Source organism: Nannobrachium achirus (genome assembly GCF_963921795.1).
Source record: "Nannobrachium achirus genome assembly, chromosome: 2".
In the NCBI taxonomy this organism is placed as follows: domain Eukaryota; kingdom Metazoa; phylum Chordata; class Actinopteri; order Myctophiformes; family Myctophidae; genus Nannobrachium; species Nannobrachium achirus.
In genome coordinates, this window is record NC_137811.1 from 62,074,394 (window position 1) to 62,094,959 (window position 20,566).

Consider the following 20,566-nt stretch of genomic DNA (forward strand, 5'->3'; position numbering starts at 1 on the left):
CCAGGGACGTGCAGAGAATGTTAGAGAGGCAGGGGCTGACATTTCTAAAAGGGCCTTTTGGTGGAAATATCGAAAATAGCAGACCTACAAGTTTGGAGGTCTCCTATTTTCGGTGCTTGATAAGACACTGAACTAATCATAATCAACATGAGACGCTGCATTCAAGTTCAGGAGAGTTTGGACAAGGCAATTCTCTTGAATGCTGCCTTCAGGTATGTCATGGAAAAAAGGCATTTGCATTTCTTTCACCATAGTAAAAAAACTGCGTTCATGGTCTGGAGAGGGAACTTTTTTACAGACGGATAAAAGGGCAAAGGGCTCAAGCCCCCTTTGATGTCTATGTGTGCATGTGCCTGCCCTCCACCTGTCTCTGTCTCCTCCCCTATCTCTCTCTCCTTCCATCCTCTGTCTCAATTTCCTGCCCTTCCACTCATGTCTCACCTTCCTCTCCTGTACCTCTCTTCCTCTCTCTCTCTCTCTCTCTCTCTCTCTCATGCGCGTGCCTCTATCTCTCTTCTCCAGCTCCCTCTCTCCTGTCACACGACTCACCGCCCTCGGCTGCCTCCTCCCTCTCCTCCTGGTTGCCCTGGTGACACGGCCCTCCACCTGTAACCGTGACGACAGCGACGGGAGGCAGGTGTCGGCGGCGGGAGGGACAGGGGTGGCCCCTGCCGCGGCGGCGGCGCCCACCCCGGAGCAGTCGGGGGCCACGGCTCAGGCCACGCCCACGCCGCTCTGGGCCGTGGTGTGGGGCCCCACGCAGATGCTGGAGGACGAGACGCATCACTTCCTGTCCAGCCAGGAAACCGAGCGGCACCTGCGCACCGGAGGCGGAGGAGGAACCCAGCAGGCGTCCACCGGCACCGCTGAGGCCTGGCTGTACCCAGAGGGAGGGGCAGGGGGCGTGTCCACCCAGCCCCAACACCTGGAGCCCGTAGTGGAGGCCAGGGACCTAGACGGAGGGACGGGGGCGGAGGAGAGGGAGCCAGAGGAAGGTGGGGCTGCTGAAATGAATGGGTTTATTCAGTGATTCTCACTACTGTTTTATTTCAAGGACCCCCGTTTTCCTACGCATCAACGGCCCAAGCCAGAACCCCTTATCCCAGTGGTTCTCAAACTTTCACATTTCCTGGTTTCCCCTTAACTCTGGTTCCATTTGTACACTGTCAGAGTTACAGACTTCCATAGGTCAATTTAGACCCCTATAAAGGAACCCACAGAGTCCCTGGAATCCACTTTGAGAATCACCGCCTTAAGCCCCGTACAAATGGAACCAGATGGACCCTTACGGGTCCACTTGTTTACGTTTTGTACACTCTTGAGAGTTACCAACCAGTTAGCTGGGGAGCCCCTGGAACCCCATGAAGGACTCCTGGTGGCGTCCCCGGACCCCACTTTGAGAACCGCGGGATTTATTTGTGGATAACGAGGGAGCAGGTGGTGCACTTGTGTTCTGTTATTTTTCTTCTTTATGTAGACAGTCCAGAGAGCAGACAGCCAGGAGGAGACGCTAAAGCCAAGGTCACAGGAGAAAGAGAAGCAGGAAGGAAGGACACCTAGTCATCCCAGCTGCCTACAGAGATGAAGGACTCGCGGCCGTGAGCACTCGAATGGATTTTTATAGCGTGGCTCTTTTGGAGGCGAAATGGGTCTTTCTGCCTTGTCCCGAGGATAATCTTGCAAAACGCTGGACTGATCAGTGCAGAAGGAAGTCGCTCTGTCTTTTTTACTCACTTTTTTTTGCAATATTTAACTTAAATTAATTAGCAATTAGCAATAATAATCAAGGTGAAAGGAGGTCGGATCAGGCTGAAACCTGTGTAGTCATAGATGACTGATGTCATAGACGTCGTGACCACATGATGGCCAAGATCCACATGGAAGCTGCTAAGTAACAAGAAGCCACTGGTTGAAGGGACACATGTGGGGTTTGACAATGTGATGTGAATGTGATGTGTTGGCGGACAATCGACAATTTGCATATATATGGATTTACTTTTCTTCAGAACCGAGTGAAGTCCAATCCCCTAAGTTTGTCTTTATTTAGACACCTTATTAAGCGGGAGGCACATGGGACGCAAAGGGACACAAGGGAACCGCTGGCAGGATTCAATCTAAATCCCAGCCTCCAGCTGTGGAGGATTTTATCGCTCAGTGACTGACAGTTGGCAGCGATATGAATAAACATTTCTTTTCCCCTTTGTTTAGAGTCACAGTTTGGAAAGTAGAGCATAAGAGTGAGACAACACATTTGGAAGCACATGAGACAAAGAAGAAGTCTCTGGCAGGTTTTGATCCTATATGGCAGCAACGGCATAGGATCAATACGAAGACAGAGGGCTTCAACCTATTCACCATCGATGGACACATTAAATGATTGAGTTTTTCTTAATTGAGAGTGTGCAGTCCACTTCCACTTCTTCTTCCCTGGTCTTTATTGAGGCAGGTGAACAGAAAGTCGATAAGGAGGACAGTGAATGGAGAGGCACGGTGTTGCTGGAATTCAATCCTAGAAGCGACCTAATGTACCTCTACCTGCATGTGGGTGTGGAAAAGGAGATCTTAACTATGGCACTGTTGGAGACGGCCATATTAACCCCTTAGCAGGGATACTCAAATAGCTGTGGGCCAGGGACATGCAGAGAATGTTAGAGAGGCAGGGGCTGACATTTCTAAAAGGGCCTTTGGTGGAAATATCGGAAATAGCCGACCTCCAAGCTAACAACACGTCGTGCTGCGAGCCTGTGACGTGTTGTGAGCTTGGAGGTCGGCTATTTTCAGTGCGTTATGCCACATTGAAGTAAGCATAATCGTAAGCATAATTTCTACACAAAAATGGCAATTCTTTCAACATAAAATGCTGCATTCCACTTCAGGAGAGTTTGGACAGGGCAATTTTCTTTATCTTCTTGGTCTGGAGAGGGCACTTTTTACAGACAGATAAAAGGGCAGGGGCTCAATCCCCCTTTGATGTCTATTTGTGCACTTGCCTGCTGTGGGCCACATTACAAAAATGGCAAGGGGCCAGGGGCCAGTTGATAAAATTACTACATTAATGATTCTTGACAACTTCTGTCTTTCATTGGTGCCTTGTATTGTCGATCGTAACAACTGACACTGTATTTTGGCAAATTAAACATAGTGGTTTTGAATTTGCATGAGATGGAAAATTGAAAGCGAAAGCATCCATTCATTTTGGGTTAAAGTGCCGGTTCTCTGCATCGACTTCTCAGCGCTTGTGCCCCAGGCTTGGAAGTGGCCCACAGGCCTGAGTTTGAGTACAGAATACTAAGCTAACCGGAGTCCCCCAGAGTCTATACTTGGTCCCCTCCTTCTTTCCTTTACACCAAATCTCTTTGCCAAAAATTGACAAGCTCGGGTTGTGTGCTTGTAGATTGTGACATTATGATAAACCCAGAATAGGGACACAGATAGGGAAATGATGATCTACGAAGCTACGGTTTGAGTGAATACACTCTCACACACAGACACCAGAAGACCTTGTTGTCACCGGGGAGAGATTGAAGACCGGACCCCTCCGTGTCTGCTGTGTCAGATGACACTTAATAAAATTCTAATTAGTCGTGAGAATCAGTGGCTCTTGACCCAACTGTGTTATTGAAAATAGCAGCCAAGAGAATGAGACATGCAGGACACTGCCAAAGACACCAGGAGCTGCCAGCCAGCAAACTGGTGCTGGGAACCAACACATGGGCACTGGTCACGTGGACGTCCCACACTAACATACGTGGATGTACTCAAGAAAGCGCAAAGCACCAACGAGTTAGCAGGATGTATGGAGAACCGGGATGACTGGAAGCGACGACTTAGAGAGAGAAGAGAGAGAGATCTACAAGCTTGAGCTTGCTACTTTCACAATATTTATTTGTGGAACCGAGACAAGCAAAATTCCAAATGCTTATCAGGATGCTGTCCCCAGTTCAAATATGATTATTTTGGGGGGTCACGGCCTGAAAAGGTTGAGAACCACTGCTGTAAGGGTCCATGAGGGTCCACTTTCACACGCTCCGAGTTGAATTCACACTGAGGATTTTAAAGTGCAAGGAAACAATGGATGATGCCATTGCATCGGTGCTCTATATTTCAATTCCCACTTTTAATGTCATGTTTAATTCACTTTAATGACTACTCATTTGTTTAGGACACAGTAGCTATGGTCACAGTGTGGTATTAATAATTTTGTGCGCGCGCGCGTTGCACAGAGAGATAAAGGGCATTGGATGAGGTAATTTGAGTGGAGTTCCAGTATCAGTGTTGGAGGCTTTTGATTTTGCTTTTAACATTTTACAGTTTCTAATGCTACTAGCCCTTACCCGTTCAAAGATATGAGCTCCAAAATGATGTGCAGTGTGTGGGTTATGGGATGTGCACTGTGCATACAGTATATGAGGGATGGAAAGTAACTTTAACTGGTGCTTGCATGATAATATGTAGGAGCATCAATGTAAGAAATACCCGTTTCGTTTAATGGCTACAGAGATACCCCCCCCCCCCCCCCCAGCCCGCCCGCCCACCCGCACCCGCCTGCCTGCCTGCACACACACAGACACACACACACACACACACACACACACACACACACACACACACACACACACACACACACACACACACACACACACACACACAGAGCTGGTTAAACATGTTGCCTCATGCTAGATGCAGAATAGATGTGCCTCATGCTAGATGCAGAATAGATAGTAGATACACCATAAAAATGCTAATATACAGTATATGATTTGTGAAAGTGACAAACGGGCTTCACAGTTATGTCAGGTGTGTTCATATGCTAATGGTGATGCGATTTCAGATCAATTGCTCCAGCCACTGAGGAGAAACGCTGTTTCAGACAGACAGACACTCACTCACTCAGACATTTCGAAAATTATATGTTTGATATTGATTACTTTCTTATGGTCACAATTGAAGATAACGTGTGTGTGTGTGTGTGTGTGTGTGTGTGTGTGTGTGTGTGTGTGTGTGTGTGTGTGTGTGTGTGTGTGTGTGTGTGTGTGTGTGTGTGTGTGTGCGTGCGTGCGCGTGTGTGCATGTGTGTGTGTGTTGCAGTGGACCCTCAGTTCTACGTCACAGTGACCATCTCCTCACTGCTCATCCTGACCGCAGTCATCATAACAGCTAAACTCTGGTAGGAAACTCTTCCTGAATTGACTCTGATCAGGGCTGTATTATGATTGTCTTACCAGCTCTTATGCCTTAACTTAAAGGCCTGTCCATACTGTCTCCGACCACTGAACCTTTCGTCGGAAAGGTCCGGTTCAACTACAAAATGACGTCACTCGCATCTTCTGAAAAGCATTACCCCGTTCGCAGAGAGAGAGAGAGAGAGAGAGAGAGAGAGAGAGAGAGAGAGATAATATATATCGTTAGTGCCTATTGAGATTGGCAGATTTCACCCAGGTTTTTTCATCTCATTCACGTCACTTTGTCTGCTGACCTCACTCAGCAATGAAATAAAAAGAAAATAAACAAAAATAAAAATAAGACAATTCACAGGAGGCAAGCAGTGATGACCCCATGATGTGCACTGCAATGTAGTTTCAATTGCACTACATTGCAGGCGCTTTTTTGATAATAAAAAACTAAAAAAGAAGAAGCAGGTTGCCCCAGAAAATTGAAACGCTGACGAAGACTAAAAAGGTCAAAACGCGTACATTTGCTCCTGTCCATTGAGGTGAATAAAAACATGTGAAAAGGAGATTCCTTGAGTGCTGGCAACTTCTTCATTGCCCCAAAAAATTTGCCAATCTCAACAGGCAGCAACGGTAGAATTAGCTGATAATCAGTATGATGTTATTTATTGAGAAATAGAAAAATAAGAGTCCGCACACCAATTTATGCTCCCAAAGAGTATGTTTACTTGTACATTTATTGAGAAGACATTAGTGTGACTGTGCCTTGAAAAATGTTGCCTGATGATGACCTTATTATTGTGTACTATCTGGGGGGGAAAAAACTCCCTTTGGCTTTTTTTGTGCGCACAAATGCTTCATCCCTTGCTTTAGCGCTGAATTATTAAAAACATTCTGTAGTCAGCAGTCCCACAATTAATGGTCAATTCATTATCATGAATAATTACTACATTGGGTTGGTCCTGACAAGCACGGATCAATATTTCTCTGTGTGATTGCTGGAGAGGTTTGTGCACCGATCTATAGAACCTAACAGCCTCTCATCTTCTCACCTCTTCTCTCTAATAGTCTCTATATCGTCATTGTCGGATGGAAACCTTGTATGTCCAAAACGTTTTGTATTTATCATTTTAAAATAGTGAAAATAGCCGATCTCGCACCGTAAGGTGTTGTGTGCTTGTAATTCTGCTATTTTCAATAGTCATGTGTGATGAAGCAGGGCTTTACTCACAAAATCTGAAACTTGGAGTAACGAGGTTTCTGCCCAACAGTGACAACATCCCATCTAACCTCACTGTGCCAAGTGGCTACCAACCCATCTTTACTTTAATCTCTAGGCTACTAACCTCCATTTACTTTATAGGCTATTGTCTACCAACCCCACCTTCCTCTATAAATTAACGGCTACCAACCCGTCTTTACTCTATTGGCTATGAATGAACCCCATTTACTTTACAAGAGGTTCGGGCCGCATCTAGAGTTCGCACCGCAATCCGACCAATATGTCTGAGTCATGTCAGAGTACTGGTTGTACCCGTCTGTCTGTGTCCCTTTTAATGGCGATCTCTGTATCTGTCTGTCTACCTGTGTCCCTGTGTTTATGCCCATACATGGAGATCCCTGATGCCCATATGGGCATATTGGTGATCTGCGGTTCTGGACAACTGGATATCCAATATATCTAACTATTAATTTAGCGAATGTCTGTTCCTCCGGCGTCCGCCGTCTGACTGTCTCACTGATACTAAACCGTGTCGCCACCATGATAACAGCCGCATGCTGAAACAATGCCCAAATTTGGAGATGAGCATGCTGACATCACTGATAATAAACGGTGTTGCCACCACCATGGCTGTCTGTCTGCATACTGACTTCATACTCTGACGTCATAGTACTGACATCACAGACTAATACAACAGGTATTTCACAACTGGACATCAATGGTGACTGTTCTGCCCAACGGGCACCGGTCTGGGTGGCCATATATGGACATATTGGTCGTATCGGTGACTCAGCGGCGGGCACCGTTCTCCCTTGAGACCTTGCCGACCCAGTAAAATCCTAATTAATTTAACTGTAAAAATGTAACCAAATGGGTTACATTTGGGTTAGCTGCCTGTAAGGGTCCAATTGGTTACATTTGTGTACTCAAACAAATTACAAATGGATGAATTAACACGAAGCATTTTAGTGTGAACTGAGGCTTCGTCTCCCCAAGTCCCCATTCTGCCAAAGTGAGTTTCTGGCAATGCAGTGAATAGTTTACAATTTAGCATGTGTTGCATTTATTTGCCCTAACTTTCTCTCTTGGAAGGGATGCATAGACTCCTGTCCCCTCCAAAAAATAATTACCGGTAAATCAACACTAGTTTGGAGCAGGGGTGTCGCACCAAATTCTGGACCCTGGGTACAAGGATTCACTGCGGGGCCCCCATGAATGTTCTTCATTGGTGGAGGGAACGCATTTAGACTGGGAATGGGTTATTACGCATTATTTTGTGCTTTAACTATTGAAAAATAGCAGATATACAAGCTCAAGCTTGTAGATCTGCTATTTTTGAAAAGTCTTTGAAGACTTTGAATATATATTTTTTTTAAAAACCTATGTTTCCCATCTCAAAATATTTAGTTCCAGGGACCCCCCAGAAGCAAAATTTTAGTTACAAATGTTCGCTTAAAAAATTCATATATTCAAAGATTTGCACACAAATTCAAGACTTTTCTTAGCTAAAGTATTAAACAATTAAGGCCCCCCTCACCTTGGGCCCTGGTAACTCAGCCCCCCCCCCCCCCCCCTTTGTGACACCTCTGGTTTGGAGTACAGTAAATCTCTCCCTCCAAGTCAAACTGGGTAACGGCTAAAGAGGTGAATGTATGCAAAGCATGATCCATGAAAATAAAACATGAATGAATGGCGGTTTCCACTTGTAGAAAAGACTGTGCATTGATCTCAGATATATATGCATGGTTTGGTATGCTACACTACCACTATACCGTTTGGTTTCAAAATGAAGGAAAATCTTCTTGAAACGCTACACCTTGAGGACATTTCAGTAAGAATAATTTGCATTTCCCTTCAAGGAACCTGTGTGTGTGTGTGCGTGCATGCGCACGTGCGTGTCTTTGTCATTTCTGCTTATCTCACAGTGGAGATAATAATATATTCAGCCAAAAATTGTTAGCAGAGTAACTGCTTCAACAATGACTTTCTTAACAATGCCTCAAAGTCACAGCAGACACAGACAGGGTGTCATTTTAGCGCCATCAGGAACAAGATAACCACAAATAAAACCACCAACATCAAGAAGTATACAAAGAGTAGACCACAACAACACAAGCCAGTGAGAGCAGCTTAAAGGTTTTCATCTGTTCGTCGTTTGAACCGTACATTTGGCCCAGTCTTCAACATCATTTATTCCTATCTGAGATCTTCTCTGCAGTCTATAGTTGGCCGCCCACCTGGCAGTGGCACCAGGTTCTGTTCGAGGTTTCTTCCTGCTAAAGGGTAGTTTTCCCTTGCCGCCGTGCTCATGGGAGAATTTCAGAGTCTCCGTAAATTATTCATTTGTACTTAACCTTTATTCACACAGGAGAAAATCCCATTGAGATGCAAGATCTATTTTGCAAGGGAGCCCCGTCCAAATTAACGAGTATGGTCTTGGCTTTACTTAAAGTGTCATGAAATAACCTTTGTTGTGATTTGGCGCTATGTAAATAAAATTGACTTCACACAAGGCCATGTCACAGAGCTAGTAATGTGCAACCCATAACCCGGCAGCATCCCTTTGACGCTTTAGGACACACTCCTCTTTTCTATTTTCAATATTTCGCAGCTTTCTAATTAACTTTACATGCAATAAATGTCATCCTAAATGACAATACTGGGAGAACAAATGCAAACTATTATCTCTCATTAACTCGCCACGCAAGTCTGTTTATATGTGTGGGGCTATAGGCTGTGATAGTAAATCATCTGGTTGCGTGTGATGTTTTGTGTGTGTGTGTGTGTGTGTGTGTGTGTGTGTGTGTGTTATGAGCATGAGTATGAGATGCTCATGCTCTTTTAACACAAGCAGCAGCAGCAGCATTAATGTGCACTAATATCGTCGCAGCCATTAAACCTCCTGGAGCATGTAAACGGCAAGGAGTTGGGAGCTCTCGTAGTGTTGTTACATTATGTCACATGTCCTGGCTTGTACGATGTGCTTTGGCGCACATGCACAGCCATTAGCTACAAATGTGTGATGTAGTGGAGCACTCCCACGCTTTGCTGATCAAACCAATAACCACCTTGTTTATTTGACCGTGGGGACTCACTCTCTTTCGCTCATCCCCCCCCCCCCCCCCCCCTCTCTCTCCCATTCTATCTCCCATTTCCCATGATCATTCTTGCGCTCTCCCTGTCTTTCTTACTCTCTGGGGACTGCAGGGACTCACTGACTCACTCACACAGGGGTGTCGCACCACATTCTGGGTCCTGGGTACAACTCACATTTTGTGCTTTAACTATTGAAAAATAGCAGATATACAAGCTGACAGTGGTGCCGCGCTGCGAGCTTGTAGATCTGCTATTTTTGAAAAATCATGAAAATTTGTGCAAGTCTTTGAATATTTCAAATCCTTCTAAGTTTTTGATATAGCTGGGGCAAATCTGGTCAAAAATCATCAATTTCGTGCACTTGGTGCAAAGTTTTTGATTTTTGGTATGGTGTTAGATATGGGTATAAGGTTTTCAAAAACCATCGCAAACAAGTTGGGCTCGCCCCCTAGTGGTCTGTTTGCAATGAATCAAATATTCGATACATCAGTATATGGTTGAAACCCCAAATAATTGATAAAAGAGATTTTTCAATGGATTCTGTTACTATTGGGTATGATAAACAACATACTAAAAAATTGGGAAAAAATAACTACCGGAAAGGCACCATTTTCAAGATGGCGTCCACGATGGCTGCCAGGAGCTGAAAATGCCTATAAACTGGGTTTTAATGTGTAAAAATTCATAATAAATCTGCACTTGGTGAAGAGTTTTTGGTTTTTGGTATGGTGTTAGGTATGGGTATAAGGTTTTCAAAAACCATCTCAAACAAGTTGGGCTCGCCCCCTAGTGGTCTGTTTGCAATGAATTCAATAGTAGATCTGTCAGTATATGGTTGAAACCCAAAATAATTGATAAAAGAGATTTTTCAATGGATTCTGTTACTATTGGGTATGATAAACAACATAGTATAAGTTTAGGAAAAAATAACTACCGGAAAGCCATCATTTTCAAGATGGCGTCCACGATGGCTGCCGGGAGCTAAAAATGCCTATTTAATGTGTAAAAATTCATATTAAATATGCACTTGGTAACTAGCTTTTAAATTTTGACATGGTGTTAGGTATGGGTATACGGTTTTCAAAAACTATCGCAAACAAGTTGGGCTCACCCCCTAGTGGTCTACAATATACTGACCTATCTAATATTTGATTCATTGCAAACAGACCACTAGGGGGCGAGCCCAACTTGTTTGCGATGGTTTTTGAAAACCTTATACCCATACCTAACACCATGCCGAAATTCAAAAACTCTTCACCAAGTGCATATTTTATATGAATTCTTACACATTAAATAGGCATTTTTAGCTCCCGGCAGCCATCGTGGACGCCATCTTGAAAATGATGGCTTTCCGGTAAGTTATTTTTTCCTTAACTTTTAGTATGTTGTTTATCATACCCAATAGTAACAGAATCCATTGAAAAATCTCTTTTATCAATTATTTGGGGTTTCAACCATATACTGACAGATCTACTATTGTATTCATTGCAAACAGATCACTAGGGGGCGAGCCCAACTTGTTTGCGATGGTTTTTGAAAACCTTATACCCATACCTAACACCATACCAAAAACCAAAAACTTTGCACCAAGTGCATGAACTTCACCAGATTTTCCCCAGCTAATATGTATTTGGCCACCCATGATATGCATTTGGCCCCCATCTCAAAATATTTAGTTCCAGGGACCCCCCAAACAGCAAAATCTGAGTTACAAATGTTGGCTTAAAAAATACATATATTCAAAGATTTGCACACATTTTCATGACTTAATGAAATAGCAGATCTACAAGCTCGCAGACGTGCTGTGAGCTTGTATATCTGCTATTTTTCAATAGCTAAAGTATAAAATAATTAAGCCCCCTCCACCTCGGGCCCTAGTAGCTCATCCCACTCCCCCCCCTCCTTGTGACACCCCTGCTCACACACTTCCCATCCCATTCCATCCAGCCCTCTTTCTTCCCCTTCCCCTAATCATCTCTTGCCCTCCCTTTATCCTCTTATTCTACCTCCCTCCGGTTCTCCTATCTCCCCATCTTGCCCGCCTTCTCTTGCACTACAATTCTCTTTCTCATCCCCTGGCTCCCCATATAATTTGGTCTCTTTCCTGCCCCCCTTTTCATAGTGTCTCCTTCTGTCTAGCTCATTCTGTTCCCTCTCTTAATTTCGGTTTTGTTCGAACTCACGCTCTGTCCACATTATCTCTACTGGCACACAATCCATCTATACGCTCCTCCCGCCTAACTCACGGAATTGGAGTTTTGTCAGCCCCCCGTGTTTCCCCCCTCCCCCCACCACATCCATACAATCCACTCTTTTATTTGGGGTTCTATTAGTTTACTATTTATTCATGCATCATCGTAGCGGTTTCTCTCCATTGTCGTTTATTTACAATCCCCCCCAGCCCTCCTCGCTACTTTTTCCTATCTATCTCCCGACTACTGGCAGTCTGTCGGTTCCTGCTAGATCAAGCGATATTCCCCAGGGCTGCTTGCCGGCGAGCTGTGCGATAAGCCCTCTTCTCACTGCCTGTGGTCCCCAATGCCGCCCATAATGGTTGTTCGGCTCAAAACGATATGGACGCTTTATTGAGCGTTTAATTGCATATTCCCCCGAAAAAATTGCGAGAAGGGCTGTGTAAAGGTTGGCTGATGGCTCAAGGCTCCAAAAAGGTCCACGAATACAGTTTTTGACTGGCCAAAAGCAAAGATTTGGAAATAAGAAACAAACCCTGGACGGCTAAACTAAGGAAAAACAACAAACCAAGACATAAAAAAAATCTAATTTGTAATTTATTTCGTAAAGTAAATCCCTGCTTCATCATAGAAGACTGTTGCACAAAACTAGTGAAAATAGCCGATCTACAAGCACACAACGCCTCGCAAGATCGGCTATTTTCACTAGTTTAGATCATTTTTAAAATGATAAATACAAAACGAACGGTTTTGGACATACAAGGTTTTCACCCGACAACGACGATATACAACCTTCCATGAAGGCCCTGGCAGCTCTTCCCTGCATTCTGTCCCTTACCAGCCCCAAGTCAAACAGAAATCTTCACCTGCAACCTCCCTTTTAAGCAGGTGGGACAAACCAAGCACAATGATTACTCATTCATCAAACAACTCAAACAAAGGCAAAACACCCCTCCTCCTCTACAGTGCTTAATTGGCACCAAGTTCAACAGCATTGCAGGCACTGCAGAGGAGAGACAGGGACAGGTGACCAACCAATAATTCACCTCACACAGTTTAAGGTAATTAAAAAGAAGGTACAGTTATCTACGTCACTATACAGCAATTCCAGCCGGCAGATTCATCACACTTGGAGGCAAACTGCAGCCGTGGAGTACATTGGAGCTTAGAGCCAGGTGGACCAGCTTACGAACAAACTTTTTTTTTTCTGAACGAATGAGACCTTTGTAAAATACTCGGTCCAGGGAAATAAAAGAAGACATATCACACATTGTTTTCTGCGGTGTTGCTTTTTGATGTTTAGGCTCCACTGTGTAATTTTATAGAGGTATCTAAACAAAGTATGTTTCTGAACGTGCCAAAATATTGCAAGACTGTCGATCGTTGACAGCCTGACAACCACATTTCACGATACTGCCGAGCCAGAAACGATTCATGGCGCAGTTTAGATGCCTCGATAAAATTATACAGTGTGCAAATCGAGAAACAAAAAAATTGATTAGAAGACGACTTGATAATTGATGTCTTCTTTTCTATAACTGACAATGGACACCATCGTTCAGAAATAGTGTATGTTCACAAGCTGGTCCTGCCGGCTGCTTCCCGATACAGTTTTGCCTCCCATGTGCGTGAATGGCAGGTGGACTGACCCTAGCTTCTTCTATATCATAGCCTTGACACATCACTGTCAATACATAATCTGGCAAACAAGTGTCTAGAAGGTGCTCTTTGGTAGGAGAAAAACCACAGAGACTAGGGGTATGAATCCACCACGGTGCATCCAGCTTACCGAGCGTCTAAGCCTACCAGTTTTTCTCAAACCTATTTCGGCCAGTGCTCCCTATCCAATATCCAGGTCCCTGCCTATACAGTGGGGTCCTATGTTACTTACATAATTTAGAAAACATCTCATCGCTTTCCAAATATTTTACATTAAACTGGACTGTTAGTATGTGATTATTAAGTCAATGTTAGCCTACTTCCCAGGAAGAAGAAACAACTGATTATGATTGCAAGTAGAATTGTATACAGTCAGGCCCTCTCACAGCACAGAATGGCAGGGCTGTCACGGCCCTGTCACAGTTACCATATAAATGTTTGGTATTACCAGTAAGACGCCTCAGGGCGACAAGCGACCTCGCGCCATGTCTTGGCCATCTGGCCAAAGGGATTTGGTTCGCCTGGCATCACAGGGATCTCCATATATGGCAATAAAAGGGAGTTGGTTCCCCTGATATCACAGTGATTATATATTGGCATTCACAGATATGGGCTTAATATTGACGACATCAGGGATCTTCATATATGGGCATAAAAGTGATTTGGTTCCCCTGGCATCCAGGGATCTCCATATCTCCATATATGGGCATAAAAGAGATTTGGTTCCTCTGGCATCACAGGGATCTCCATATATGGCAATAAAAGGGGTTTGGTTCCCATGACATCACAGTGATGTCAGAGTGTGATGTCAGAGTTTTATTGTTTGGTGTACTTTGTGGCAGTACTAACTACCACATTGCCACATGTTACAGCACCAAAATGTTTTGTTTTTGTTCTCTCTTTCTTTGGATTAGCAAATACATTTACCGTAATTTGTTTTTCAGTCCTGTCTAAACAAATATGTTAGATTTGTATTATTCAAATAGGGTAGGCATTATAAGCTTTTCGGACCAGTTTTGAAGTGCTAATTGTTGATGTACTGTACTGGTTGTATTAAATGGGACAGAAATAAACGTAACTAACTAAACTAACTAACTAACCCTGATGTCCACATCACTGTGACTCCTTCCCTTTTATGCCCATATATCGACATCCCCTATGTCCACATCACTGTGACATCACTGTGACTCTGTGCCACACTGGCCAGATGGCCAAGACATATTGATGTGTCAGGGCAACCACAGAGTCAGGCGTTACCCGTCCATCTACGGACAAGCTGTGCCGGTTCTGACAGTAAACTACGACCTACGGTCGCAAAAATGGTAACATGCTGACATCCCTGTGATAAAGCCTGACATCCCTGTTACAGGGCTGTGATAGGGCCTGACATCCTATCATGTCAGTATCATGTCAGTATGTCACACAGTGCTGTGAGAGGTGCCTAATGTGACAGGGCCTGACATCCCTGTGACAGTGCTCTAACAGGGCTGTATCATGTCATGTCAGTATCACTAACTCTTTTTTGTATAATTATTATTATTTTTTTGCCTACATTCACTTCTATTTGTTTTAGTTTATTGATACGACATTCAGGTGTTTTCAAAACATTGCAGAGCAATATCTGTAGTCGGACAAACACTCTACAGTACATCTTGCAATAAATTCACATCAATATGCCTATTCATCAGTTAACCCAGTAGGTAAATGAAGTGAAGCGAATGGGAAACTTCTTGACTATCTCTGTAATCCACACATGTAAAAAGCAATTTTTTGCTGCTAATGCATTCGTTACACCAGCACTGCAGTGTTTTTGTGAAACAGTTCTTAATTAATATAGAGACGTGTTTAAAAAGATTGCTTTCCATTTGGCAAGGGAGACAGACGGATAGGGAGAGAAGTGCCTGGCTGAGTGGGCGGAACATTTTAACTCCAGTGTTTGTAATGAGTAGTTGGTCGGGTCCACAGAAATATAACTTTTTAACAGGTATGTAAAATCAATTCAGGACATTTACCGTAATACCCAATGATCATTATTTAGGAGGAAATAGGCCTGTGGCACTCCAGCTTCAACAGAGAAATGATCATTTGTGACCTGTTATTGCAGCAGGCTGTCCAAAAGTTATTATATTACACATTATACTACACATTTGGACAATGTTGTCTCTTGACTGCCAACTACCCAGGCAGTCAGAGTACCCCTCAGGGCTCTATGATCTAAATCTTTTGGGGCCAACTTCATTAACCCCCGTCCAGTGAAGGACTTGTGGAAACTTACCGCTGGTGGGATGCTATTATGATTGAAACCACGAGGCATTATTGAATAAGGGAATTCAATGACAGAGGCGGCTGGCAGTTCCTCATGTAGCAGCTATCGATTGGCATGTGCCTGGGTGTCATAAATGTGTAAATAACGCCATGTGTTACATCTAGGGAGTGCTGCGGAATGAATGGGAGGGTATTGGGTGGTACAGATGGACTGAAATGATAGGCTATAGTGGAAATTGGCCGCGGGCCAGTCCACCATGAGTACACTAGTAGAAAGGCAGCATATGCTCTGTGATTTCCAAGCTCTACAATCATCAGTGTGCCTAATCTTATCGTGTGTGTGTGTGCGTGTGTGTGTGTGTGTGTGTGTGTGTGTATGTGCGCGCGCGCGTGTGTGTGTGTGTGTTTGTGTGTGTGTGTGTGTGTCTTTATCTGTCTGCCTCTTTGTATGACTGTGTCCTTGTACTTTATGTTTATGTTAATGTGAATGCAAGTAAGCAAGACTGACTGAGAGAGAGTGTGTGTGTGAGAGAGAGAGAGAGAGAGAGAGAGAGAGAGAGAGAGAGAGAGAGAGAGAGAGAGAGAGAGAGAGAGAGAGAGAGAGAGAGAGAGAGTGTGTGTGACTGTGTTTATCTGTCTGTCTCTTCATCTGACTGTGTCTATGTATGTTTACGTTGTGTGTACATGTGAACAAGATGAGAAAAATGAGAGTGTAGGGGCATTTGTGATCTCCGTGTGCAGGACATTATTGCCCACAGCGCGTGCATACAAGCGTTCCTTGAGGGAATTTACCTGACCGTCTCCGGTGCTGTACTGTCACGACTCTCTCTCTCCCGCCACTAGAAAATAACCTCACCTCATGTCCACCATGTACGTCTCTCTGTCACCCACCACACACGACCCCCACACACATGACACGTCCACCTCCATTCTCCCAGCGTTCCCTTGTAATCCCCCCTCCAACCCAACGCTCTCCCTCACACCCACCCTGTCCCCTCAATCTCCCCTGGCTTTCTCTTCCTCTGCCATTATGTCTTTCTTGACTTCTCATTTCTCCACCACCCACCCCCGACAGTGCTTTAATGAGTCCAATGAGTGCTCTAACTCTCATACAGTGGCAGAGTAATGCGTTCACTGGAGCTTATGGCTGGCTGGCTGGCTCTGCTCCCTCGTGATGTGCCCTGACTCTCTCTGTCCCCCTCTCTGTCCCTCACTCCCTTTCTCTTCTGTCCCTGTCACTCTCTCTTTCTCTCCTCTGTCCCCTGGACGCCTCTCTCTCTCTGCATCCCTCTTTTTTTAATCTCTCTATCTTGTTCATCCATCTCTCCATCCCTCCTCCCCTTCGCTCTGTCTTGAAGCTTTTTTTTACTCTGCCTCGCTCCCTCCTTCTATCAATCAATCTCTGTTTCTGTCGCTCGGACTGTCCTCCACCCATCCATCCCTTTCTCTCGCTCTCTCTCCCCCTCTGTTCCTCCTTTCTTTGCTCCCTCTCATTCTTTCAATCTCTCTCTCTCTCTCTTCCAGTTACGATCGCAGCTGTTCCCATCACCCGCCCCCGCTCTCCCGTGGCGTGGCGCCCCCCCTCTCCCTCGCCCTCCCTCGCTCTCTGGCTTCGGAGGACAGTCGGCAGACACTGCACAGTAGCCCCCCATACAGCGACAGAGAGAGGTACGGTAATGAGACCCCGCAAAGTGAACGCACACGCGCCGCGTACACCAATGTGTGCATGTGTGACTATTTAATTCTGCGCACAAATGATTTCAATTTGGGCCACCAGGGTATTTTATGTGTGTGTGTGAATGTGTGAGACTCTCTGCACTATTAAATCTAAGTTTGGATACCTGTGCAGTGTGCACTTTTAAGTATGTATGTGTGTCTATGTATGCCTACGGTGTGCATGTGTGAGAAAAATTGAACATTAAGCATTTTCTGTGTGCTATTCAATTCAAGTTTGGCTGGCCGTGGGTGTGCAAGTGAAGTGTGTGTGTGTGTGTGTGTGCGCGTGTGTGTGAGAGAGAGAGAGTGAGAAGGAATGACACTCCACACACCTCGGATTGAGGTCGCATATGAGCGTGTGCTGTGTGCCCGCTGGTTCTGCATTATTGGATCCAGGTTTAGCTACCTGTAGCTGTGTGTGTGTGTGTGTGTGTGTGTGTGTGTGTGTGTGTGTGTGTGTGTGTGTGACTGTGCGTTCGCCGTGCGAGCAGGTGAGCGTGTGTGAACCAGTCATCCCATCTCTCCTGTGTGCTGGCAATGTGTGGACTGGAGCATAATTGGACGGTAGCGTAACTCTCTGTGGAGTACAGGAGGCCACGGTTAGGACTGTTGTTGTATTGGGACTGTTGTGGATCTGTCTTTTTAAACTCCTCCCTGGATGAGTCATCACTTGGGGCGGGGTAAGGGGGGGGGGGGCGGTTTGTTGTAAGGCACTGCTGAGTCCCATCCATGAAATGATGTATTTATATGGGAGGGGATTTCAAGTTAATCTCACTCAGGATAATTATAGGCTTTTATACTCCACCTCTCCTCAGTTCCTCTCCTCTCTCCCTCCCCAACAGTTTCTCATCAGCTGCGTTTCAGGCCCCTGTTGCTCCTCTCCTCCCCTCCTCTGCTCTCATCTGGGACTCCTCATCCTCATCCCCGTCCACTTCTACCCTCCTATCAACCCCCCCCCCCCTGCACGCATACATCCCTCGTTTCTCTCCTCTGATCGATCTCATCCTACCTTTCAGACTCTCGTCTGTTTCACTTCTATTCTTCTATATCTCTTTCTCTCTCTCTCTCCTTGTGTCCACCCCCTCCTACAGTTCTCTCCGTGCATTGTGGGTCACATTTACCCTAAAAAAACACACCTCTCTCCCCCCCAATCTTCCTCTCCTGTGTCTCTCTCTCTCCTCCCGTGTCTGTCTCTTGTCTCTCGTCGTCTGCTCCACTTTTCCTTGCTCTTTTTGGCACCTCCCTTCCGCTCGCTCGCCCACCTCGCCTCTTCTCCGTGTTCTCGCTCCCCCACCACCACCACCACCCCAAGCCTCCCCTCCCCGCTTCTCACTTCCTTTCACTGTCCCTCTTTCTCTCCCGGCTTTCCGTCTGTCTATCATCTTTTGCTCTACTTCGGCACTGCTGGTGTCTTGCTTCCAGTGCCATCCTCCTCCTCCTCCTCCTCCTGCTTCTATTCATTGGCTTTAGCGCACCCCCACCTTGTCTGTCTCTCTCTCTCTCTCTCTCCCCCCTCTTTCACATTTCAACCCAATTCCAAGGAGCTTTATTGGCATGACTGTGACGGTATCATTCCTGCAACGCTGTCAGTTTAAAAATACAACACTGTTACATGCCAACTTACGCTAAAGAAAAAGCATAAGGAAATGCATGCATGCAAACTGTAAATGTGAACTCTTCCACATACAGTATATAAGACGTGTCTCTCTTTCTCTTGTCTTTCTCCATCTGTCAGGATTCCTGTTGTGAACCTCTGAGTTGACTGTTTTCTCCATTTGATAAACATTTTCTGCAACGGGGAGGAACATCAACAGCCAGCCCGCCGGCAGCGCCCCTGGTGCAGTTTTATTTCCTTCTCAGACTGTGAAACGATATCAGGGATCCCAGGTATCCAGCCATCGTGAGCACTCCTCCGCTTCCCTGAGGCCTAAACCCCCCCTTAACGCATCTCTCTCTCTGCCGCTCTCTCACTCCCACCCCGACTCCTTCCCACCTTCCCCCCTCTGTGCAGTGTAAATCTCTCTCTACCTTTTATATGGCTCTGTCATTGTAACCCTGCGCTTTCGTTTCTGTCTCCTCTGTACTGCCCCCGAGCTGTACAGACCAGCTTAAATCCAACCTGCTCCATTGCTTCTACCTACCTGCGGGTAAGCAAGTCTTAAAGCTGCAATACAGAACTTTTGTTCTATCCGGGATTTGAAGCCTGCTGGTCTCCCGTATGAAGTGACCACATTTCTACCACTCATCAAAAAGGCGATGATGATGGTGGGAGATATAATCGCTCTTGTGAGGTTCAGGCAGTACCACTTGTCACAGTAAGTGTCCTACCCAACACCAGGGTTTATAGTCAATTTAGAGCAAATCAAATCTCCAGTCCAAACACTGCAGATGTGAGTTATATTGCATTGACAAGATTGGTTAAAATAAGGCTTTATTCATTCAAATAAGTTCCAGCTTGCAGCTTTAACACACAACCAGCCCGAGATGCCAAACTCAACCCAACAAACCCGTTTGCGGGGATTCTCTTCTGTAGCTATTCCGTTTAAATATCTGAGACGAGCTCATTCTCTGATGAAATAAGGGCATACTGCCACACTGTACAGTATGAATCATTTCATGTTTTCTCGGTTTCTAAATGGTTAAGAAGCCTTTCTCAGCGACAGTGAAAGGAGGGGTATTTCGCAAAGCTGGTTTGCGGGGATGTAGCCAGCAGGCAATGTGTTTAACACGTCACGCTCCAAAAACCGCTGTTTATTCCCCGCTTTGGGCGCCCAAAATGCAAATAGTGTGGATTTTTTGCTCTGCAGTGTGCCAGAGAAGCAGTGTTTTATTTCTCTGTTTTGTATTTCTGAGTTCTCCACATGATTTGTACCCTTAATCATTTGGCTGACGTTCACCTCTTTGTTGTGCCTTTGTGGGCATCTTCTTAATGTTATTGGACTGCACAGAGGTGTGCTAAGCTTTGGGCTTAGCGCACCTCTTAGCACGCCTCCAGGGCATTTTACCTGGTGGGCACTTATTAAATGGAAGTGCCAGTAGAGATTAAATATTCTGCTCATAGAAATGCAGAAGGGATGGTTGGCGCACAACATGGCTGTCATAGTGCATTATGCTATTAACAAAGAGAATAGTTATTCATGTGACGCTGTGAGTGGACAATTATAGTAGCAGCAGCATTGTTTCCTTGGACAGTTACGTAAATGAAATACTGTGGCGGTTGTGTTGAACATTCCAAACTTGTGCTG

The 20,566-nt window shown here is 45.1% G+C and overlaps 1 protein-coding gene across 1 annotated transcript in view; it reads left to right on the forward strand.

The window, feature by feature from the left end:
- Positions 1 to 19,070, forward strand: part of pianp (PILR alpha associated neural protein) — a gene marked incomplete at its 3' end in the record, with an annotated part of 19,404 nt that extends 334 nt beyond the window's left edge. The window contains exons 2-5 of the mRNA XM_080743254.1: positions 523 to 995; positions 5,089 to 5,167; positions 17,130 to 17,278; positions 19,057 to 19,070. Of these exons, the coding sequence (XP_080599380.1) occupies positions 523 to 995; positions 5,089 to 5,167; positions 17,130 to 17,278; positions 19,057 to 19,070 (715 nt within the window). The remainder of the gene's footprint in view (positions 1 to 522; positions 996 to 5,088; positions 5,168 to 17,129; positions 17,279 to 19,056) is intronic.
- Positions 19,071 to 20,566: the final 1,496 nt, after the last annotated feature.